General features: G+C 48.9%; 2 protein-coding genes across 2 annotated transcripts in view; both read right to left on the bottom strand.

Moving 5' to 3' along the window:
- Window positions 1-22,053, bottom strand: part of LOC8028626 (protein sidekick) — a 68,690-nt gene that overhangs the window by 41,658 nt on the left and 4,979 nt on the right. The window contains exons 5-17 of the mRNA XM_040221167.3: window positions 21,431-21,709; window positions 17,303-17,422; window positions 15,986-16,141; window positions 15,086-15,189; window positions 14,169-14,340; window positions 13,691-13,831; window positions 12,406-12,420; window positions 11,254-11,345; window positions 10,332-10,719; window positions 8,881-9,210; window positions 5,186-5,284; window positions 3,934-4,125; window positions 731-888 (exon numbers count right to left, since the gene is read on the bottom strand). Coding sequence (XP_040077101.1) covers window positions 731-888; window positions 3,934-4,125; window positions 5,186-5,284; window positions 8,881-9,210; window positions 10,332-10,719; window positions 11,254-11,345; window positions 12,406-12,420; window positions 13,691-13,831; window positions 14,169-14,340; window positions 15,086-15,189; window positions 15,986-16,141; window positions 17,303-17,422; window positions 21,431-21,709 — 2,246 coding nt within the window. The remainder of the gene's footprint in view (window positions 1-730; window positions 889-3,933; window positions 4,126-5,185; window positions 5,285-8,880; window positions 9,211-10,331; window positions 10,720-11,253; window positions 11,346-12,405; window positions 12,421-13,690; window positions 13,832-14,168; window positions 14,341-15,085; window positions 15,190-15,985; window positions 16,142-17,302; window positions 17,423-21,430; window positions 21,710-22,053) is intronic.
- Window positions 6,497-7,413, bottom strand: LOC121048470 (tigger transposable element-derived protein 6). The gene has a single exon (XM_040504837.2). The coding sequence runs from the start codon at window positions 7,321-7,323 to the stop codon at window positions 6,550-6,552; it is 774 nt and encodes a 257-aa protein (XP_040360771.1). The 5' UTR covers window positions 7,324-7,413; the 3' UTR covers window positions 6,497-6,549.

Genomic DNA, 22,053 nt, shown 5'->3' on the forward strand with positions numbered 1-22,053 from the left:
ATAATCCATTACGTCACAAATAAAAGGAAGCGAGGAGGTAAGAAGAGGGAGAGAGCGCCAAAAAAAAAAAAACACACAAATGTGTGATAAAGTTTTTTTTTTTTTTTTTTTTTGCACTGTGGCATTTTTTTGTGTGGCCATGGCTACAAATTGCATCGTTTTAGACAACAGAAAAAAGACAACCTTTGAGGTGTCAGTGCCCCCTTGACATATTTTATAAAAGACATTTACAAAGTGAAAAGAGAATACCATAGTTACATTGCCCATTCAATTCCAATTAAGAAAACAATAAATGAGCCTTTCCTTTTGTCCCGTTACTAAACGATAGTTTTCCTTAGATTACGCCAGAAAGGTGGAATGGAGAAAATTGCATTCAAACTGCTCGAACCTCTACCCTTTCTGAACCGAAAATAATTTACACAAAAATAACTACGTAGTATAAATAAATTAAACTTTCTGGGAATACTCTTTAAACGTCGGTTGATGTAAATATGGCATTTCCAAAAATCAATGTTTTTTGCAGAAATATATATATATTTTTCTTTTGTTAGCATTTTCTTTAAGTTTGGAAGGTAGAACATGTCACGAACCAGCAAACCCCCTCTTAAAAAAAAAGAAATAAAATATTTTTTTTGCTTTATTACGCTGACAAAGACCAGAGTGCACAAAATGTCTCCTGCATGCCTGTGCTCGATCCATACGCTGCATAGACCAACAAAGGACCACGTGCCTCGTAGACGGGGATCCAGTTTTCCGAGCGCCGCGTCTGGGCCTCCACGGTCCAGCGGGTGATGGAGGTGTTGCCGTCAAAGCCAGGAGTGAACTGGAGCACCACCGAGAAAGGGCCGATGTTGGACACCGCCAGACGCCGGGGCTGGCTGGGCAACACTGGGAAGACATTTCAAAGGAAGTCAACACCTTTCACTTGTCGAACTGTCGGCTGAAGCGCTTGCTCAAGCAGGTACGGCAAGGCTGTAGCAACTTGTGGCACTAGGCGCTTACGACAGCTGGCTGACAAAGAAGCGACGAAGTGGGCAGAGGACTTCTATCTCGGAAAAACCCTGAGACAAGAGACAGAAACGGACAAACCATGAACTACGAAGAAAAATGACCACGTGAGAAAGCACCGTAAAATCCTGAGAAAGCGCCCACTCAAAATATGAAGATAATCGCGCAAAACTGGGGGATGGGTTCTCCTTAGGTCAACAATATGTGAAGACGTGTCCTTTGTGCATTTTCCGAAGGTTACAAAATTGAGGGGAGAGCGCTTATCGTGGAACCAGGAGATGCTCAGTATCTTAAGGTAGGTAGTAGCTTCACTCGAGTTACTTACTTCCCCTGATTACCGAATTGATTCAAAAATGAGCCGACCTTTTTTTTTTTTTTCTGGAAATGTCAAAACAGAGATGGGCACGAATGGGCATCCACGGCCGCCGTTCGTGCCCATCTCTCAGGCGTCGGGGTTCGCGCCTGTCCGCAACCAGCGTCGCTCAACGCCACGCACCTTGCCCCCTCCACTCCAACCTTCTCTCCCTCGCGGACGCACAGCTAAACTAAATACGGAGGTTACTTTCGTCGCTGCTTGTTGCTCACAGCGGCTTGTGGCATTGCTTGCGGCATTGCTTGCATTTCTGTATTTGGTCTTCCGTCGCTTCACCTTCTTTTGTTTCTTGTGGCCACCATTTTGTAATGCTGTCAGTGAGGCATTGTTGAGAATTTATGCGGATGTCGACAAAGCTGACAAAGCTTCCAACGACGATGACATGTAGTTGTGACGATTAGCCTTTTGGCATTGCACTGCGATTCAACTGAGAGCACTGTAAATAGAGGTTTGTTTCTTTCATTTGCTCAAACTTTCCCCTGTTCTTTAAAAAAATAAAAAAAAAGATGATTAAGAATTTAAATTTTTTTTATTTTTTATTCTAGCAGGGGTGGAACTCATGAAATGTACTTGGGAGCAGCCACGGGAGCAGCTGAAACAGCTGTTTCGGAGATGTTGGGAGCAGCTAAAACTACATTCTGGAGCAGGCTAGGAACAGCTCAGATAAGATTTCATTGCACTTCAGCCTGCGTCATAGACAAGCACGAGAGCAATTTCAACTGTGCTTAGCAGCACGGATGAGCACGAGTGGTTAGGAACCTATGTAGATGGGATAACAGTGTAACAGATGCGAAAACTTGGCCTTAGTGAGAACCAAAAAGCAAGTACCATATGTTTCGGAAGATAGTGTCCTTGATATTTTCTGAGTGGCTTTCAGCTGGCTCAAAATGCAAACCAGCACTGCTTATAGCACAACCCCAACATGCTCGACATAGTGTATATATGTGCGAACCACGTGACTTGCGTAAGCAACGTAAGTGCAGTTGCACGGAGGAACAGGGCAACAAATTTTGAGTTTATCCAATTGTACAACTCAATATCGAAGCAGACTACGATTAGTGGAGTTATCGTATTAGAAGCGATGAGCCAGAGCAAGATTAAAGTATGCCGAGCAGATCTATCGCTCGGGTGAGAGCTGCTGGCCGGCAAGGTTTCGAATCGGGCCGCGTTTCAGTTCAATCGAATCACGATTTATCCTGCAGGAATGCGGTTCCAACTTGTAACGATGAAGCACTAAAAGGAATCTTTTGCTAATGTGTTTTTGACTGGTTGACGTCCGCAACCTGGGCCGCAGAGCCTCAGGCAATCTGACGCTTAACGACTCGACCTCATCTCAGCCGACTTGCTGAACCGCTTATGATAGAAGAATAAGAATCCAGTCGCAGGTGATGCAGCGCTTGAAATCCGACTCCCGAGTTTTTCGCGCGCTTGCGACTCGGTGTACACAGGGAAAATAAACGAAACAAAAAATTGCAAGGCCGACCAAGCTAAACGCGCTCATTGTTGCCAATAGTCGATAAAAACCGAAACCAAGACAAAATATAATTTATTTGGCGCACGTTGTGCGATTTGGAGCACAATGACGCGAGGTATTGGCTGTGGCGCAGTTTTCGCAAAATGGCGCAGGATGGCGCAGACAAATGCTTCTGGAGCAAAATGGCGCAAATGGCGCAGCCGTTCCACCCCTGTTCTAGGCAAGTTTAATATAAAGGTATCAACCTATATTCGTGGTCAAATTATGTTCGAGTAAATACAGCAATTCCTAATCCACTAATTCACCTAAACCTAACTTAAAGGGAAGCTACGGAGCTTCTTGGAAAAAATTAGAAGTGAATTCTAGTGTATTTTTACCCCGTGAACCCGAATACCCAAACCATTTGCTGCGTAAGTATTTGTAAACGCAAGAAAAACGCGAAAGACGGTCGCTGTCCGTGACGTCATCGACGGCTCTTTTGGCTGCCCAAGGCTAGGGAGGCGGGGCTTCAGTCCTATTTTGAAATTGCTTGTATGGCTCTCCGGCGCATCACATTGAAATACAATTTTGATATCTGTTAATCTAAAGGCCAAATGAACGCAATTCAAGCGTTTTTTCTCAAATGTAGAAGTGCCCTATCTTCCCTTTAAAAAAAAAACCTGTCACAATCCTAGACCTCCAACCTACATAAAAAAAAGAGACCTAGGCCAACCTAATCCACCTAATGAAAAAAGAGACCTACGGCAATTCCAATTCACCTACCCACCTAATTAAAAAGAAGCCCATGACAATCCTTTAATACCCCAATCCACCTATGAGAATGTTTACAGGCCAATTTCAATAAACTGCCGCTTTCCTACAAGTACTTGAACCCAAACTTCAATCCGGATTATGCTGTCTTAAGATTAGTACAACACCAAAGAAGAAACAACAAATGATTAGATAACTGCTGTAATCACAAACGAATCCGTTATCAGTGGACTACTCGTTATCTATGAGATTCGACCCCCATGTGAAGCCGACGCATTGCGAGATTTGGACCGGAGCTCGGCCTTGCGGGGAAGCGTCAGAGGCTCACCGGGCGGGATACCCGACTTGATGGTGGCTTCCGTGCTGGCACCGGCACCGACCACCGTCCAGGAAAACACCTCAAAGGTGTACCAGGTGACCGGGCGTAGCCCCTTCACCAAGGTTTCCGTCACGTCGGCGGTGAGGTTGCGGAGGAGGGCCGACGCCGGGTCTTCCTTGGTCCAGTACCGCAGAGTGTACCCTGGAACACGAGTCGGTCAGTCACTCAATCGATCGATTTAATCCAAAATAAACACAAAACACTCTGCACAAATGCACCCGGACCTGTAAACTTTTTGGCTAGTCTGGGATTCATTACAAATGTACAAAAATAAATAATGCGGCAGTTACCCGGGGCCCATGCCCGTGCCGTACAAAAAATATTTCTTACCCAAATATTCTTTCCACGTAAAACTTTTAAAGTGTAGTTTGAAACCTTCCGCTCTCTTTTATTGGCAGGCTTACAGGGGCACAGAAACGAAAATCAAAATCTACGGAAGCCTTTCCGAAATGGGTGAAATATGACCTATGATATCCGTAAATGACAATCGCACGTCCGTATTTTGAGCGGATGGCTATATTTTTCGCTTCAAGCATCCGATTCTAGCGAGTACTTTGAAATCGGCCATTGAAGCCTGGTGTCCGTTGTGGGAACTTCGTCGCAATCGCGACGTCAGGTTCCTCAGCGCAGCCACAAGCTGGCGCTGGGCTGGCGTGACTATGAGCGCCGCCACGCAGTGACTTTTGCGTGATACAATCTCGCATTTCGAGGTGGTGGAGGACTGCACAGCTGCACGACGGCTGTCGTGACGTATTCATTTCAACCCCTGTAGTCTGCGGTGCATTCCACCATGTTCTATGAACTCGGACTACCAAGGGGACTCGCGAGATGTCAGTAATGACGAGTATTCCCTCTCACACATGGTGACGGACAGGCGATTCGGGCTAGAACCGTACAAACCATCTAAGAGACCGACCGTCCGCCAAACAAAATCTGAAGGGGGTCGGGGTCGTCGAGAAATGCCTCGCATTTAAAAATGAATGGCCAGCTTGGAGGTATGTGGTATTAGGTGTTTTATTACCAGCATGCTTTCTGGGGGCGTGGTATGAAACTAAAATGTTTCGTACGTATGGTAGTTGTCTGGCAACCTTGAGAGGGATGTAGTTTCTGCCATCCTTTTCCCATTCTTTTGGTTGCTTCAAGTTTCTTCACCCAGTCTCGAGCATTCTAAGAAAACGGTAAAGAAAAGAGGTCGCCTTACCCAGGAGGATCCCGTTGGTGTCCTCGGGAGGTGTCCACAGGACTTTCACAGAGACGTCCAGGATGTCATCAAACTTCAGGGAACCAACGGGGCCAGGAACTGCACCGGAGGGTGTAATGTTACGCGTTAGCGGCCTAGACAAGTATAACCCGAACTCTAATGAAAGGACAAATGCATCCTCTTAAACATAGCTAACCAAAGCTAAACACATTCACACACTTCCTCGTTTTCAGTTCTATACTGTGTATGTCACTAATTGAATTTCCCGAACCCATGACCTCTTTACATTTGTGGCAAAGAGACGGCAGTCTACCACAAACGAAAACGGAGGTACAACTTCAACTTGCAACAATGGACATCTGAACGGACTACCCAAGTGCAGCCTTAGAACTCTCATCAAAGACGTCAAGGTCACGACGTATCATCCACGACGCATTTACAAGACGAGATGACTGTGGGGACGGTTCAACAATGAGAAGCTAACAATTGAAATGTGTAACACATACTTGAGAGGACGATATGTACAAAAGAGAGGTAAATCGAGAAGAAAGAATGAAATGCTAAACGCGTCCTGACGGTGATCGAACCCACGACCCCACAATTACGGTGTTCTAAAAGTGCAAATGTGGCGTGCTGCTCTCTGCAAGGCCTTTGAAGTGGATGCCACCGTGTGGCGCTGGCATAGTTTCCTTGAGCGGCAGCGCTAGCAAGATGGGGTGTCGGGTACTTGCTCCTAGTCCTATATTGTGGTGTTTTTTATGACAGCACACCATTTTATCAGCTTTGTGTTCGTCAGATTAGACGAAAGAGTGTTTCAGGTGCTTGGAAGGTGTCAGGCGGTGGCAATCTGTTCCTTGGTGTTCAACACGACATGAGTGGCAAGCTTGAAACACTACGCGGCTATGCCACTAAAACAAACATAAACTACATGTAGGCAAATGCTCAGTCTTCCCCCAAATGTAGCTCTAGCGGTTCAGATCAGATGCCAAAACACTTTGTTATCGGCTATTTTTATTGCATTTTCCAGAGAGTGTGTGCAGTGGGTGCTGGGTACTGCACAAACCCAAGTATAAAGGGAGTTGCTAACACTGTGGCATAGCTCTGTGGTAACTCCTTAGCTTCGCATGCAGTGAACCCATGGTTGATTCCCGCGAGGCGGCAGGCGATAGTTTTCGAGAATTTGGCAACACTGACGACGGACACCCTACACCATAAACAACGACTACAGTGGACTCCTCTTAAACGGAACTCGAAGGGACAGAAAAATTTGTTCCGTTTATCAGAAGTTTCATTAAAGCAAAGCACATAAAATGAGTGAAATATGACTTTATTTCACAAGCATGATGTCCAGCTAATGTAGCTGACTAGAAAAAAGAGGTAATGGTAGTTTGTTTTGCATTTTGTAATCGCTTTTTGACGAAGTAGGTGTGCATGCCTTGGAGGTTGCGCAGAAATTCCGCACAGCCTTCAGATTCAAAGTAGCGCTGCAAGAGAGCAACAGCCTCCCTCGCTGTGCAGTCTGGCACTGCAGCAGGACCGGGGTCATTGCATTCCACGTCATCTTCACTGGAGCTTGAGGCCTCCTCACCTTGAACTTCAGCTACCAGCTCTTCAATGCTCTCTTCACGACACGTGGTGACGTTTGCATCTAACGTTTCATAATCTTGTCGTGTGAAAGAAGTGGAAGATACCAGCTGACCGAAAAGGATGTCAGCATCAGCCGCATCAGCATCAGCAGTATCCCCTTCCTCCTCTGGAATGACTTCTTGTCTTGCGAAGCCAGCGTGGTGAAAGCATCTTTGCACGGTTGAGACTTTAACTTGCTCCCAGGCATAGGTCAGCATGTGAAGTGCGGAAAGCAAGTTCACACTATAATCTTTCCCACTGTCTGCACAAAGAAGCATTCGGTGGAGTAGCTGGCGGCGGTAGTAGACTTTCAGGTTCTGAATAACGCCTCGGTCCATTGGCTGGATTACTGCAGTTGCGTTCGGTGGCATGAACTCAAGGATGATGGACTTAAGCCCATCCACTTCACCATGGGCGGGGCAGTTGTCTACAATAAAGACGACTTTCCTGCCCTCACGGGTAAATCTCGCATCCTGTTCTCGCAGCCAGGTTTCGAAAATCGTTTGCGTCATCCACGCTTTTCTGTTTGCATAATAAGTGACGGGCAGCTCCCGGATGCCTTTACTACACACAGAGGAGTGGCGCCCACTGGATACGTTGTCCTGCTGCTGCTTTTGTCCTCGTAGTTTTCCACGCTCTGCTTTTCTTTGCTGCTTTCTTCGACTTTGCAGTACCACACCCTTGAAACAACGAGGGTTTTGCGCTTTTCCCACTACCACCAGCCTCAACTTATCACTGCCGTCCATATTGGCACCAACCAGCACTGTGATGCGCTCTTTACTCCGCTTACCCCCAGTACAAGTTTCCCCTTTGAAGGTGAGAGTCTTGGTCGGGAGCGCCGTGTAGAACAGTCCCAGCTCGTCGGCGTTGTACACATCTCGTGCTTCAAAGGTTTGCAGAATTTCCTGCAACCGCCCCTGCTGCCAGTTGCTACAAAGGTTTCTGTTGACTGCTGCACCTTCCCCAGAAATAGTCTTAAAGACTAGGCCGTGGCGCTTTTTAAAACGGCTGAGCCAACCGTCGCTCATTTTGAAGTTATCTATTCCCAACTGAGAAGCAATCTCTCCAGCCTTTTCTTCGAGGATGGGGCCGCTGATCGGGAAATTAGCACTTCGCGCGCGCTTAAACCAGAGAAAAAGGACGTTCTCTATTTCCTCAAAAGGCGTCTTTCGCATCCTCCTTCGGTCGGTGGCAAAGCTTCCGCGCTTTACAGCGTCTTGAATCTTTTCTTTGTCCTTTGATATCCTTGAGAGTGTAGACTTCGGGATATCGAACTTCCTTGCGATCTCCGTCTTCGAGAGGTCACCACGATCCAGCTCTTGAAGGATCTTCATTTTCGTAGCAAGCGAGATCGCTTGGTGCGGCCGCTTTTTTACCGCTTCCATCACAACACGGCAAGCGGACGCTGGTTTGCGTACTCGATGGTAAACGTGACGCGCAACAGACGAGGCGCTAACCCTAATGGCGGTAGAAAGACTGGATTGGATTGCCTTAATATAATGGCTTGGATGGATGGATGAATGGCTGTACCGTACCCTTTGTAACGAGCGGCACCTCGCGTCACCTAGCCTAACAACTTTTTTTTTTTTATAATAATATTTGTATAAATTTTGTTCTAACACAACCCCTTTCCCTTTAAAGTGTCCTCAGTCTTGGCTATTGCGTACTCCATGGTTGTGAGACTGCTGTAGCTATTTCCGATGTCCGCGGTCACCATGGGTAGTTTCGGTTTCGGTCCCGTTTAACCGAAGTAAGCAAAAAGGGGGGTTCCGATTACCCGAAGAATTTATCATTAAATACATAGGAAACCAACCGAAACAACCTTTAGAGTTCCGTTTATCCGAATTTTCCGTTTAAGCGAGTTTCGTTTAATGGGAGTCCACTGTACTACTGAAACTGCTACTACAACGTCAACAAGTTTAATATCAACAATGGACGTCATTTCCAGCAGTGGGAAAAGCCCGTAACAGCTATTGTTGTAATAGCAAACTATAAGAAACAAAAAAAAATTTAAAAAAATACGACAAACGATTAGCACTGTCCACCATAAGCTATGAGGAATGCCTCACCGTCCTGCTTGGTGGTGACCAGCACGGGGGCACTGCGGGGGCCGTTTCCCGGGCTGGTGAAGCAGAGCACCGTCAGGTTGTAGGAATGGTACTTGCGCAGCCCGGCGACCACCGCGGCGTGCTCCTGCAGGGGGGCTCCCCCCAGCGGTGCCACCACCAGAGAGGCCTCGGGGGAGCCCACCCCCACGGCGCTGCCCCGGGGCCAGGCCTCCACCCGGTAACCTTGGTTCAGCCCATTCACCAGCTGCGGGTCCGGGGGACGCCAGCGCACTTGCACCGCCGTCGAGTTGAGCGCATCCGCACGCAGTCCCGAGGGGGCCGCCTGGGGCACTGCGGGGAAGGCAGACCTCCAGGGTTAGATGGTGCTGCTCTGTACCCAGAGGGGGGGTTCCGTGTTTTCAGTACTGTCGAGACCGGTTATAACGAAGTCGGTTATAACGAAATAGCGGCTACAGTGAAGCGATCACGATTTCCCATTACCTTTTGCACTTCGTTATAACCGAAGTCGGTTATAACGAAATAGCGAATATAGCGAAGTGATTTCCGATTCCCGTTGACTTCGTTATAACCGGTCTCAACAGTATGTACCGAAGACAAAGAACAGAAATCATGAAAAACCTTCCCCCCCCCCCCCCCCCCCCTTCCCAAAAAAAAAAAAAAAGAAAACCCGAATTTGAGCAACCTCTGAATATGGAGAGTCTAAGCTTAACGGAAATAACTCTCCTAATCTCGCGTGCCACTTGTAAGGAATCTCTGCCATAGGAAAAGCTACCCGTAGGGAATCCTTGCTCTCGAAAATACAGTTGAACCTCGATTTAATGAAGTCACCGGGACCCGCTAATTATTTCGTTAAATCGGGAATTTCATAAAATCGAGGAAGGGAGACCTGGAACATAGGTTGTGCAGGATATTTGAATTTGTTTGTTAAATCGCGTTTCGTTAAATCAGGGTTCAACTGTACCACCGGTAGTAGGAAACCCCTGCCATAGGGGATGCCACCAGTAGGGAACCCCTGCACTGAAAAAGCACCCCAATAAGTAGAATCTCAGCCATAAGGAATGCCACCCATAGGAATCTCCTATAGAGAATCTCTGTCAAAGAAAATGCCCCCCCTTCCCCCCCCCAAAGGAAATTCCTGCCATACGAAATGTCCTCCTGTAGGAAATCCCTGCGGTACAACAGAGAATTCCTGCAGCAAGGAATGCCACCCATAAGGAGCCCTTGTCAGAGGAAATTCCCCCCTAAGGAATCCGTTCCGTAGAAAAAGCCCCCTATAGAGAATCCCTCCCATAGGGAATCCCTATCATAGGGAATGCCAACCTTAGGGAACTCCTGCCAGATAAAACACCACCCACAGAGAACCCCTCCCACAGGAAATCCTTGCCAAACGAAACGGTGGCACAACAATCCCTCGAAGTCGCCGGTGCCTCTCGGCCCACGTCGCCACCCACCTCCCTCCCGGGTGCGCACGTGGATCGGTTCCGAGAACACCCCCAGCCCCTTCTCGTTGAAGGCAGCCACCCGCAGGGCGTACGTCTGCCACACTATCAGGTCCTCCAGGGTGGCCCGGGTGGCGGTGACGTTCACGCCGGCCCAGGGGCTGCTGGGGTAGCCCGCCAGCCGGTACTCCACCGCGTAGCCCAGCAGCCGGCCGTTGCGCTCCCCTTCCAGCGGGGGCTGCCACTGGAGCATCACCGAGGTGGGCGAGGGGGACGCCCCCACCACCCCCTGGGGAGGTCCCCCGGGGGGCTCGGGGGGCACCGACACGGGCTCCGTGGGAGTGCCCGCGGCGCCCTCCCCGACGCCGTTCACCGCGCTGACCCGGAACTGGTAGCTCACCTGGAATGCGGGGTGGTGGTAGACGGTCAACGCGGTCGTGGCTGGTGAAGTGCCACCTTAGACACACCTTGTACGAACTTGAAGTTCAGAAAAAGCGCCGGAAAAACAACGGGGACAAACGGGCTAGACGTTGGGCATTGTGTCGTCAAGGCCTCTTTATCTCTGCCTTATTTTGACACCTTTTCCAAGCTTCAACATGGATGTTGGTAAGGTGAAGATGACCGAGCAGAGGCTATCGACATGTCGCATACGTCAAATTGAATGATAAGTACTGTCCTATTCCTCTTCTGTCCATCCGTTGGCCGCAAGGTGCATGCAACCAGTTACGAAGAGGCGCTTCCGTTACGTGGATAAAAGTTTTCAACGGTAATACCATTAAAAGGTATGGCCTTAACATTTTGGATATTACATAGAGGTTAACTCTTACAAAAAACGCTGGCTAGGTGACGTAACTGCTATTCTGGGAGCACGGCCCCGAAGTGTGCAACAGACAGCGCCTCTCCAACCGAGAGTGGGACACAAAGAGAAACTCACGGACGGTTTAAGTTGTGGGACAAGGACCGACGTCGCCTGGGCCGAGATGTTGGATCGTGCCGTGATCCAGGGAGCCAGGGAGTCCACTGACACTACGACAATCGGGTGGCAAAAGGTTAGGGGTCTCGCACGCCCGTTGAAACACCAAAACACTTGTCTCCTTCCGTGCGCCCGTAAAAATGTGTATAAGCACAATGGAGGGCAATCGAGGGGGTCAAAGCCATGGCCAAGTCCACCAAGCAGAACTCGCTAGAACAAAAGATCCCTCAAATACAACTTAGCATATCTAGAGAAACTAAAAAAAAAAAGAAGAGGTTCATTGAGCCAATTGCCTCCTTGAATATCTGCCAAAGAAACAAGAACAACCGCAAAAAAAAAAAAAAAAAAATCGCAAGACAGAGAGGTTGTTCTAAACAACTTGTCTGGATGAATAATAAAAAAAAAAATTACAGCTTATCAATTATTGGGACAAGGCAAATCCTTTGGGACTCATCGAAGCATTAAGAGGCTCTAGAAGCCGAGCATTTTCTTGCAGCACACCCGAGCTCTACAGGAAAGCGCAACCGTGCAATGCGGGGAAGCAAGAAGCCACGCAAGATCACTAAATTTGGGTGTCCCATTTTCCAGAAAGTAATCGCTGGACCAGCACCTTTCGCTGGGAGGAAGTTCACCTAATCATGAAAGCATGCGGGGCGCCCCATACTGATGCCTTCCCACAGCACATTAACGTGCACATTACGCTTTCCTCCTGAGAGCATGCGGGCCCCCCCGTACTGCTGCCTTCCCACAGCACATTGGCGCACACATTACGCACTTCTCCCGAAGGTAGCGTGCGTTTAGCATCCGTACGACAACACTTGGTACCAGGCTAGATACAGATATACCTTACTATCAGAAAGCAAAATGCACATTTGTCCTGAAACAGGCAATGGCAAGGTTTCACCATAAACAACCGCAAATGCAGGGGGCCACTGTAACATTTTCAATGTGCACCTACTATACAAGCATATATGTCACATGCTGCGATACAGCGCAACCATGAGTTGTACGATAACTCTCGCTTGCACACACAGCGGTATTCATACTAAAGCAGGAGGAGAGATTGCAGGCAAAAGACATTCACAACAGCTAATGTCAGAAGATGCTACTTACACCAGAACAGGTCCTCTGTTCAAAAGGAGAAGAAGAGAAAGGAAAAATGGTTAGTTCAGATCAGTGTAGAAAAAGGTGCAACAAATGAAATTAAGTAAGGGGAAAGGGTGGGAAAGTAGAGGAAACAAAAAGGCTTAACATCTCAAGACCCAACATTAAGATTAAAAGGAAACAACAAAGATAACGACAATTGTGATTTAGTGCCCTTTCAACAGTCAACCCCACAAGTCTCCAAGAGTACATCTGCTAAAGTCAGCAACTTCAAACAGTTTGTAACAGAGACAACTGCACTGATTGCCAGTCTCGGCATCGTTGAAGTTACCTCATGCTAGTTCTTTCCTTCCAAGGCTAATCTCTTAAGATAAAGTAATTTGTGGATAGCTACTCCACTGGCAGACAACACTCGCTTACCGTGGAGTGATAGCCTTGTAAAATAATGGTTGCAAACAAAAACTGGCGGGCGGATGTCACGGTTACAGGCAAGCTGGTGAACATCAACACCTCAAGCCCTAAGCAGTCACACGATGGGGGAACAAACACAAAACACTCGGTTCGTGTTGGCGCTAAGGGTATTCTTAAAGACTTTTTCACACAATTGGGTCCGGGTGTGATTGACTGCATCGTGACCACTTATGACGAGAAAACCCACCGGTGTCATCCACTTGTATCGCTTCACCGATTTTCGAACGGCTCCCATTGAAGCTCGTAACAGCTCTGCATCCCTCCGATATTCCCGTAACTTTCTAACGTCAAGGGCTACTGACACAATCACAACGACACCGCTAATTGAAATATCGAGACTCAAGTATTGCGAGGGACTACAAATAAAGCTCCTCCGAAAAAGGCGGCGGTGAGAACTTCTCTGGATAGCTCGACACGCTCCGCCACTTTCCGGCGGACCAGTTGGAGACTTTCGGCGAGTGCCCCGCCGGCTCCAGATCAACGAGCAGCAGCCGAAGAGATCGCTTGCATCTTGCAAGGGGCACAGGGATCCGCCCAGCAAGCGTGCGCCGAGCGCTCGCCATTTGTCAGGGGAAGGGGTTGTAAGAGAAGCAGCAACTCAAACAACGGAGAGAGTTTGCAATTTGACGGCGGACACCTCTTGCACCAAGGGGTCGCAAGTACGCATGCGTGGCGTCGTCGCACAGCGGGGAAGGGAGCGGGCGGAAAGGCGGAGACACTTGCAGACGATCGACGCTCTCGTCTGCTCCTCGGAGCTTGTACCGCAAACGCGGCCCGTAAACCGTGCGACCCCGACGTAATCCAGGCACACTGGTATCCTCACCCGTAGGCAGCGCCCTCATCTGCAGGACGTAGTGGGTGATGGGGCTGTGCCCATCGAAGGCAGGTGACCAGCTCACGTTCACCGTCTTGGGCATGGTGTCTTGCACCGAAGCTCTCACGTTGCCTGGAGGGTGCGGCAGCTCTGCACGCGAAAACGTCCGAGCACTTAGAAAGTGCAAAGCAGAAAGCGAGGAACTTGGCTGATCGCGGCAGTCTACATACGTCGTCTTCGATTCCCGGAGTCAAGCGCACTCGACGTTAGGCGATCTTGTTCTCCAATCAACGCCGTTAGAGCAAAAATACTAGAGCTTTCGAGACTGCCACTAGAAGGCTTCACTACTCAGGTTGTCTCGCTAAATCTATCGGGCGAAGTTATGTAATAAATTTTTAAATGACGAAATGTTTTCGCAAAATTTTTTGTCGTGAAGTTTCGTAGTTTCACAACACATTTCGCGTTAGAAAAGATGGCGTCGGCGTACCGATGACCTCTAGGCGTGCAGAGCGGGTGTCGTTTCCTCCGGGCGAGGTCACCATGCAGGTGTAGGTGCCAATGTCGGTGTTCCGTGCCTGGTCGATGCGCAGGGTCCCGTCCGGGGACAGCCTCACCCTGCTCAGGGCACCCAGTTGCTGCTCACCGAAAAACCAGCTCACCTGCGAGTCACCGGCAACAGAACCCTCGTCACCCAGCGTTGCCTCGAAGGACGGGCCGTACGAGATACTACTTCTCGGCCCTTGATTGACTGACAAACTCCGCTAGCTTGTAAGAGCTGCATCAGTTTGTCTGCAATAGCCTAACACAGAGTGCTGGTAACTGCCTTGATAGACAACCTGCAGCACAAAACACTCCTTGGTCCTAGATTAATAAACCCTGCTCCATCGTACAGGCTGCACCAGTCTGCGCGAACCCAACAAAGTAATTGTTAACAGACATGACAGACAAAGAGAACAGGATACTACTCAGCCCCCAGCACACCACACTGCATTAAAGCCTGCCGTGACTGCTGGCAACTCTGGCCTCATGCAATTCCAACATAGAAAGTTTCAGTCTGGTGTTGTGCCCCTCGACAGACCAGTTGCAAAAATTGTGACAGGCCGCACGTGAAGCGTGCATTGAGCCATGGGAACGTCCTGTACACTCCACCCCACCTTGCTCCTGCAGCACCTACACTGTGGCACAAACTGAAGAGAGAGAGAAGGTAGCGAAGTTGGGTGACTACCTCCAGCCGCTCGTCTGCTACAGCCTGTTACATACAAGCAGTTCCCACTATTCTCTTCGGTGCCACATAGGGCGCCACACGTTTCGCCACAGGTCCATCGAAGAACGGGCGGAAATTAACGGCTGGTGGAAGCTGAAACGAGAAACGTCGAAGGACGTAGTGGATCGCAGAGAGCATACCTCGTAAGGAACGCTTGGGTCGTGGGAGATGCGGCACTGGAGCTCCGCCGTCGATCCCAGGATCACCCTCGTGTCCACGGGGGGCTTGACGATCTGAGTCCGCACTGCGGAAGAAAGGGCGCACCACACCTGCAAGCTTTCCCCATGGCACGAGTCCCCAAGCAGGACCCTTTCCGATCACAGGTCAACACTACACTTCCCGAGTCAATCTTCTGGATGTGAAACTGTTGCCTCGCTCGGCCAACATGTTACCAGTACTGAGGCGAACCATGCTAAATCGCTAACGGGCTGTGCAGCTGTGGCCAGATTGGAAGCGTGCCTCCCTCGGACACATCTGGATTGAAATTCTAAACTGGTTTGCAGCTATTGTTTGCCATGTTCGGCTCTCCGTTACATTCCTACACAATTCACGGAAAGTGAGTGAGGCATACCAACAAGACATATCTGGGACGTGTGCCTCATTATGCACCCTTGGGTGGTAACATAACTACTTTATAACTTATATAAATAGTTAGGTTATACAAAGACTAAATGTCATAAAAAATAGTTTATAAGTGTTCAGCTGGCCACACCCAAGGATATGAACCATCCAGCTCAGCTCCAACCAGTAGTATCATTATCCACCGTTCCAACATTCACATTTCTCTACAGCCTGGCACGCGCCACACACAAAAACGCTTAGAGCAGTACTGGTCAGAAGCAGTTGTGTTGGAACGACCTATACGAGAGAATGCCAACCGATATAACTAGGAAGTCTGCATGTTCTGTTTTTAAGCGCAATGAAGCAATTCAATTTTCGGCCTTTCTTTCCCAAATTGGTGCTCCATTTTTATCAACCGTTTAACTGTAGCCCTTGCAGTGAACGTTGCACCGGCACAAAAGAGAAGAATGCGCACTCACCCAGGACCGTGAGGTAGGCCTCGGCCTGGGTCGCGCCGGCCGAGTTGGCCCGGGTGCAGCTGTACTTGCCGCTGTCGCCAGTGACCACCGATGCTATCACCAACGTCCCACTGTCCAGGATCTGGGTGCGGCCCTCGTTGAGAACAGGGTGTAGATCTGCAACGTCCGCGAACCGGCACAAGCAGGACGCACACATCCATGAGCCCTCACTAGTCAAGCCTTCACCTTGTCGACAGCTTAATTCACCACCTCGCCTTAGTCAGAAAAAATTGCGGTGGCTTAGCTCGGCTATGCCGGGATATACGTAGCGTGAGCTTATGCGCACAAAATGAGGCGCTATCATGCGGCTCCGGTGCAGTGCTAGACTTGGCTACTCCGCAACAGAGGCGCACAGCTGGGCACGTGGCAGCGCCAGTGCGTCTGCTGCGGCTATGATGCAACTCCTCTGGAATGCGCAGACCGGCGAGGCGGGCGCAGCGGCAGCTTCGCGTGACTGTCATAATGAGCCATGCTCATTATGCCGAGCTCCGCCTCCGCCGCCACGTGCTTCGCATAATCAGCACGGCTCGCATAATGAGCATGGCTCATTATGAGGGCCACGCGAAACTGCTCAGCCTCAGCCAGTGTAGCTTACGCTACAAAAGCTCACGAGTCACCTGTCTCGGCGTACGCCAACTCTCTTCTGCTAGCGGCGGAAAATTGGAATTGAGTGCCGTATTATCCGGCCACCAAGCAAATTCAGGCACCTCGCACGCTGGCGTACGACGGGTATGGGGTAAAATAAAATAATGAGCGTGCACCCGCGTCATAGCAAGCGCCCAGTCGCTAGTCCTGAAATGTAAGAAAAATAAGCGGAGGACGTATCGACACGACGACATGTTCCTCCGCGTCCGCCGCTTCTCCGGGCGCCCCGGTGCAAGGTGGCGAAGCTCACCCCCCCCATCACGTGCCCCTTCCGCGTTTTTGCGCTCGGACCTACAGAGCGATTTTCCGAGATCCAACTCCAAATATTTAGTGTGGGCGCTTGATCGGTAGCTTATGCTGATAGACCCTTCCCAAAGGTCGTGCGCCACCCAGTGGCAGCTGCGTCAGTCGTTCAAGTCCGTCGCCATATATTCATGCGCTCGAGCGTGCGTCGTGTGCGAGCCTGTCGCCGTTCAGCGAAAACTCGAATCCCGTCGCACGCGTCGTGCGCAAAAACATGCCAACGACTAATGTTGCTCGACAAGTTTGAAAAGGGTCTATCAATAATATTGTGCCGAGCATGTCTGTATAAACATTTTTGACCCGTAGACGGGGGATGTAGAAGAGGCTGACCGTTGTACGCCCAGCTGGTGTTTGGCAGTGGGGCTCCCACCACCGCGCAGGGAAGTTGGGCGTCCATGCCGTCCAGCACCGTCACGTTCTCGGGAGGGCGGAGGAATGCGGGAGGGGAGACTGAAACGAAGAGCAGGTGTAATGTAGGACACAACCTTCATTTCTTTTGCCTTCGAATACGACACAAACTAAAACCCACGTGAGCCAATGAGGCTTCTGCTTTCCGCAGCCCGTGGACTGTAGGACCCCAGTCCGAGGGATCCGTGTCCCAATAAGCCAGACTGCGATCTTTCGAGTGCAGAAGAGCTGGATCGAGTACTCCCTTACCAATGCAGAGTCTACACTCTATCCAGTTCCCTATTTACGACTCCAGCGACTTATAGGGGACGCCACTATCGGGCAAATATGGCGGTCGAATCCAGGTCGTGGCATGCCATGTGCCAGCTCAACGCACAACGCTGGGGCAGCAGCAAGTAGGCACTGGACTCAAAATTGGTTCCCCCGCATTTTATCTTACACGTTTCAAACCTACGGCGATGTGCTTGACTTTCTTCGAGGAAACGAGGAAAGGACTGCCCACTGTCCTTCTACGGTGCTGATGAACATTGATAAACACAGAATGTCTGACTCATGCGGTCACGTAGGTCGCATGCAGAGCAACCTGGGTCACAAGGCGATGCTACGGTTACGACACGGTCGTCGGTAGAACTGTACTGTCCCGCAAACCACAGACAACGTGGAAACACAGAAGCCAGAAGAGACGAGCAGATATCGCAAAGGGACCTGTTCCCGCCAGTTCAGGGTTTTCCCGCTAGGTGCCGTTCGTTTTGCTGGAGTTATGAATAATTTCATTCAGGTCGGTAGGGCGTAAAGTCTGCTTCGAATAAACGAGCCAAACTGAATCACTTGTTGAAGGCTCAATTCGTTGAAATGCAGGAAGACCGCTCTTTAGAGATGTGGCAAATGAAACAAAAATTTTGCGGAGTTCCACTTAACGACAAAGTTGCAAACCTATGCAAGTTCGAATTGATGAGGGTCTACCACATTCGAAGAGCTTTGCTCAGCAGGAATGGTGACGCTCGAGTAAAGTGTCAGAAATGCCTTAAAGTCCATTGAGAAAAAAAAAAGGGGGTGAGAATTTTAGGCATTAGATTTCTTCCCTTCAGAGAAACAGAATGAAATAAAGTTGGCTGGTCAACTTACGTCCAGCCAAATGTGCTACTTGGGAACTGCATCTATTTTGAAGTGCTCTCCCTAAAATTTACAAGTGTTTAGTGTTTTTTGTTGCTAGCCGTGTGCAAATAGTGGATTTTGAGTTCAAAGCGAAAAATGGTTTTAGACGAATATTTTGGAATTGAATATCAAAGTTTTTTTTCAAGCCTTTCCCTACTGTTGCACTAAGCTTAAATGAAAACCCAGCTGAACTCATGATGCTTGCTTCCAAGCTTCTGCTTGTCTATTTCTAAGTTAATTTTCATCTAACTATATATACCATATACAGTCGAACTAACATGCAGGTCCCATCCTATGCGTCTCTATGGAAGGAAACTCCTGATAACTCAAACTTTGCTTTATTCAAAGAAATTTTTGGCCCCCCTTGAGTTTGAATTAACGAGATTCGACTGTATATGCGTGTAATGGCTGCACATGCGTAATAGCCGCATCCCTAACTTTCAACAAAAAAAAAAGCTGAAAAAACAGCATTTAAAAATTACCCGTGTATAGGCTGCACCTACGATTTTTAGAATGGCTAGAAGTGCCAGCTGTAACGCAAAAACTCAAGAATGTTTTTTTTTTCGTTTTTCCAAGCATCTGTTGGCAGGTGGCGTTTACCCGGCTGCGGGAGCCAACAACATCGAGGCACTCTGTCCTGTCTGTTTGCACGTCTCGTCTTATCTAGAACAATCTCGAATCAGACGCAGTGCATCTCTTTGTGTTTGAGAGTGCCTTCTGGTTTCCCGCTATCATCCACTTCAGGCTTCTCGACAAGCAAGTATGCGAGTTACACGGCCGGCTTTAAACTCAAAGTAGTTGCCTTTGCTCAAGGCAACAGCAAAAGAGCGTCCGGGCGAAAGTTCGAAGTCGACGACAAGGTGATGCTCCCAAGAAGATGAACTAAGGAGGACCAACACAACAAAGCACGCTTTCAGAGGCAAGCAGAGCCTGTTTCCCGACTTTTGGCTTTTGACGAAAAAAAAAGGATTTCCAAAAACCTTTTCTGGCCTTCTCCATGTAATGGTTGCCCCCCTAGTTCTCGCCCGAAATCATAAAAAAATACCTGCGGCCGTTACATGCGTATATACGGTATATATGCTGTGGGCTCAGAAAGCCCAATGCCTGCATTGGTATGGCAAGGAAACAATGGATTTAACATAAAATTAAACCCATAGAGATGTCCCGCTGTACCTCATCGAGAAGATTTATAAATCTTGGTATATGCAAATATCCTTTCTTCAATCTCAATTTTAATAAAAAAATTTTTTTTAAAAATTATTGCTTGTATTAGATGTATACTCTTGCATAATAGCCAGTTTAATTTTGAAAATTTTACTGCAATGCACATTCAACATTCACAAAATTTTAGTTTCTTTTTTTTAAATACACCAGGCACCTGCATACACCATCCCACTTTAAAAGGGTGCTTTTCTCCTATGCACGCGACTGCGATATTTGTACTTTTTGAAATGTTCATTGCTGCGGGTTAGCTCCGTTGAGGGTGCTTGTTCCCAACCGCTGGTGCACTCGGACAAGCAACGTGCATATGATGCGTAATGAATGCTTCGAAAAATATGAATACCGCAGTTCATCTCGAAGCAAGTATCGCATTGCATATTATTCGACAGTACTATTTGAAATTGTAATATTCGCACAACACTACCCTTTACCATTCTGCAAACGTCCTTTTTTTCAATCAGACAAATGCGAATCAAGCTCGTCTATCTATGGCATCTATGCACAGTGTCCCCCTATGATGTCTACTCAAGGTGCCCATCCATGGGGTCTGCCTATAATGTCAGCTCATGGCATTGATTTATAGCATCCATCTATGACAACCACCTCTGGCATCCATTTATGATGTCTATTACAGCATCCATCTATGGTAGACCCCTCCATCTATGGTGTCTACTCATGGCACCCATCGATGGTGTCCATCTATGATGTCCATCTTTGGCATACATGCATGGCATCCACTTATGGCGTCCATTTAAAGTGTCCATCTATTGCGTGCATCTACGGCATCTTTTATGAAACCCATCTATGGCATCTATTTATGGCATCCATCTATGATGTCCATCTTTGGCATACATGCATGGCATCCACCTATGGCATCCATTTATGGCGTTCGTCTATATCGTCTATCTATCGTGTGCAACTATACCGTCTATACATGGCACCCATCTATAGCATCTATCTATGGAACCTATCTATGGCATAGAGTTGATATAATCTAGAGCAGTGGTTCTCAAATAGGGTTCCACAGACCATTTTCGGGATCAACAAAAAGCTCTTGCAAAAAAAAAATATTTTTTTTTTTGCTGACTTTGGTTAGGTGGTGTAAGCTACCTCCTGTCATAAAGGGTGCAGCTGTTACCGTCCATCCATTCATCCTTTTACTTGATGCTTATCCCTTCTCTTATCTATAACAGTAAAAGATGCCATCTTCAAGCAGCAATTAGTTGTTATATTTTACATCCTCCTCCACCCTTCCCACCACCTTGGTGAGTCTGCAAGGGGTCACCCGCGCATCCATGCTCGAGAACCACCGAACTAGATGCAAAAGACCTGTTTCCGGTCGTAACAGAACAGTGGGGCATAGATGCCCAGTGGTCCCAGTGGGCAATCCCAATAGGCCGACATTGCTGGCGACACCTTAACATACGAAAAGAGGCAGCCAAAACATCACCTGCAAGGTCCGTGCCAAGCTCTTTTCTAGCTCACCTTGCCAAAAAGACGCCGGCATCGCACGTCGTATCAAAATAATTAAAGACGAGCGCTCGAACTTCAACTCGTCACGGCAAGACTAACCCTCCTAACCTCTCGTCCGCTGCACTTATAATTTTGTGGCACGTATTCTGCCCCTTTTTTACCCCCCCCCCCCTTCCCCTCCGGTTTACGGCGTCCACTCACTCTTGACGTGCAGCCAGGTGGCGGCCCGTGCCTCCCCCAGCGGGTTGTGGGCCACACACTGAAGCACGCCGGCGTCCTCCATGGACAGCGCATCGATGTCCAGCGACCCGTTGCTCAGCACGTGCAGGCGTCCACCCGCCGCGACGTCCAGCGGCCGGGCGTTGCGCAGCCACTCCACGGCGGGAGGGGGACGGCCCTCGGCCAGGCAGGGGAGCTGCAGGTGCTGGCCAAGCTCGGCCGCAGTCTCTTCCGACACCGCCTGGACCAGCCGGGGGGGCACTGCGACCCACAGGAGGGAGCCACCGTAGTTGGGGCCTTCCGAAAGACGCTTCCGGAAACGAGCCGAGATTGAAAGCCGCGGAGGTCGAGATAAAAGCTCGTCTCGCGGCACGAGTTCTTGGCATCGACGAAGCTACGACCCCATTTTGTTATCGGCCATTTCTTGGCACCTTTCCAGAGAGCGCGTGCAGCGAGCATCGGGTACCACTAAAAAAACCCAAGTATAGAGCGCGTTGTTAATGCTGCAGCGTAGCTTCGTGGTAATGCCTCCATTTCGCACAGCGTGGACCCGGGTTCGATTCCACTGTGGCTGGCGGGTGATCTTCCTCAAGGATGACGGACAC

Source organism: Ixodes scapularis, unplaced genomic scaffold, assembly GCF_016920785.2.
Source record: "Ixodes scapularis isolate PalLabHiFi unplaced genomic scaffold, ASM1692078v2 PGA_scaffold6__148_contigs__length_123643588, whole genome shotgun sequence".
NCBI lineage: Eukaryota > Metazoa > Arthropoda > Arachnida > Ixodida > Ixodidae > Ixodes > Ixodes scapularis.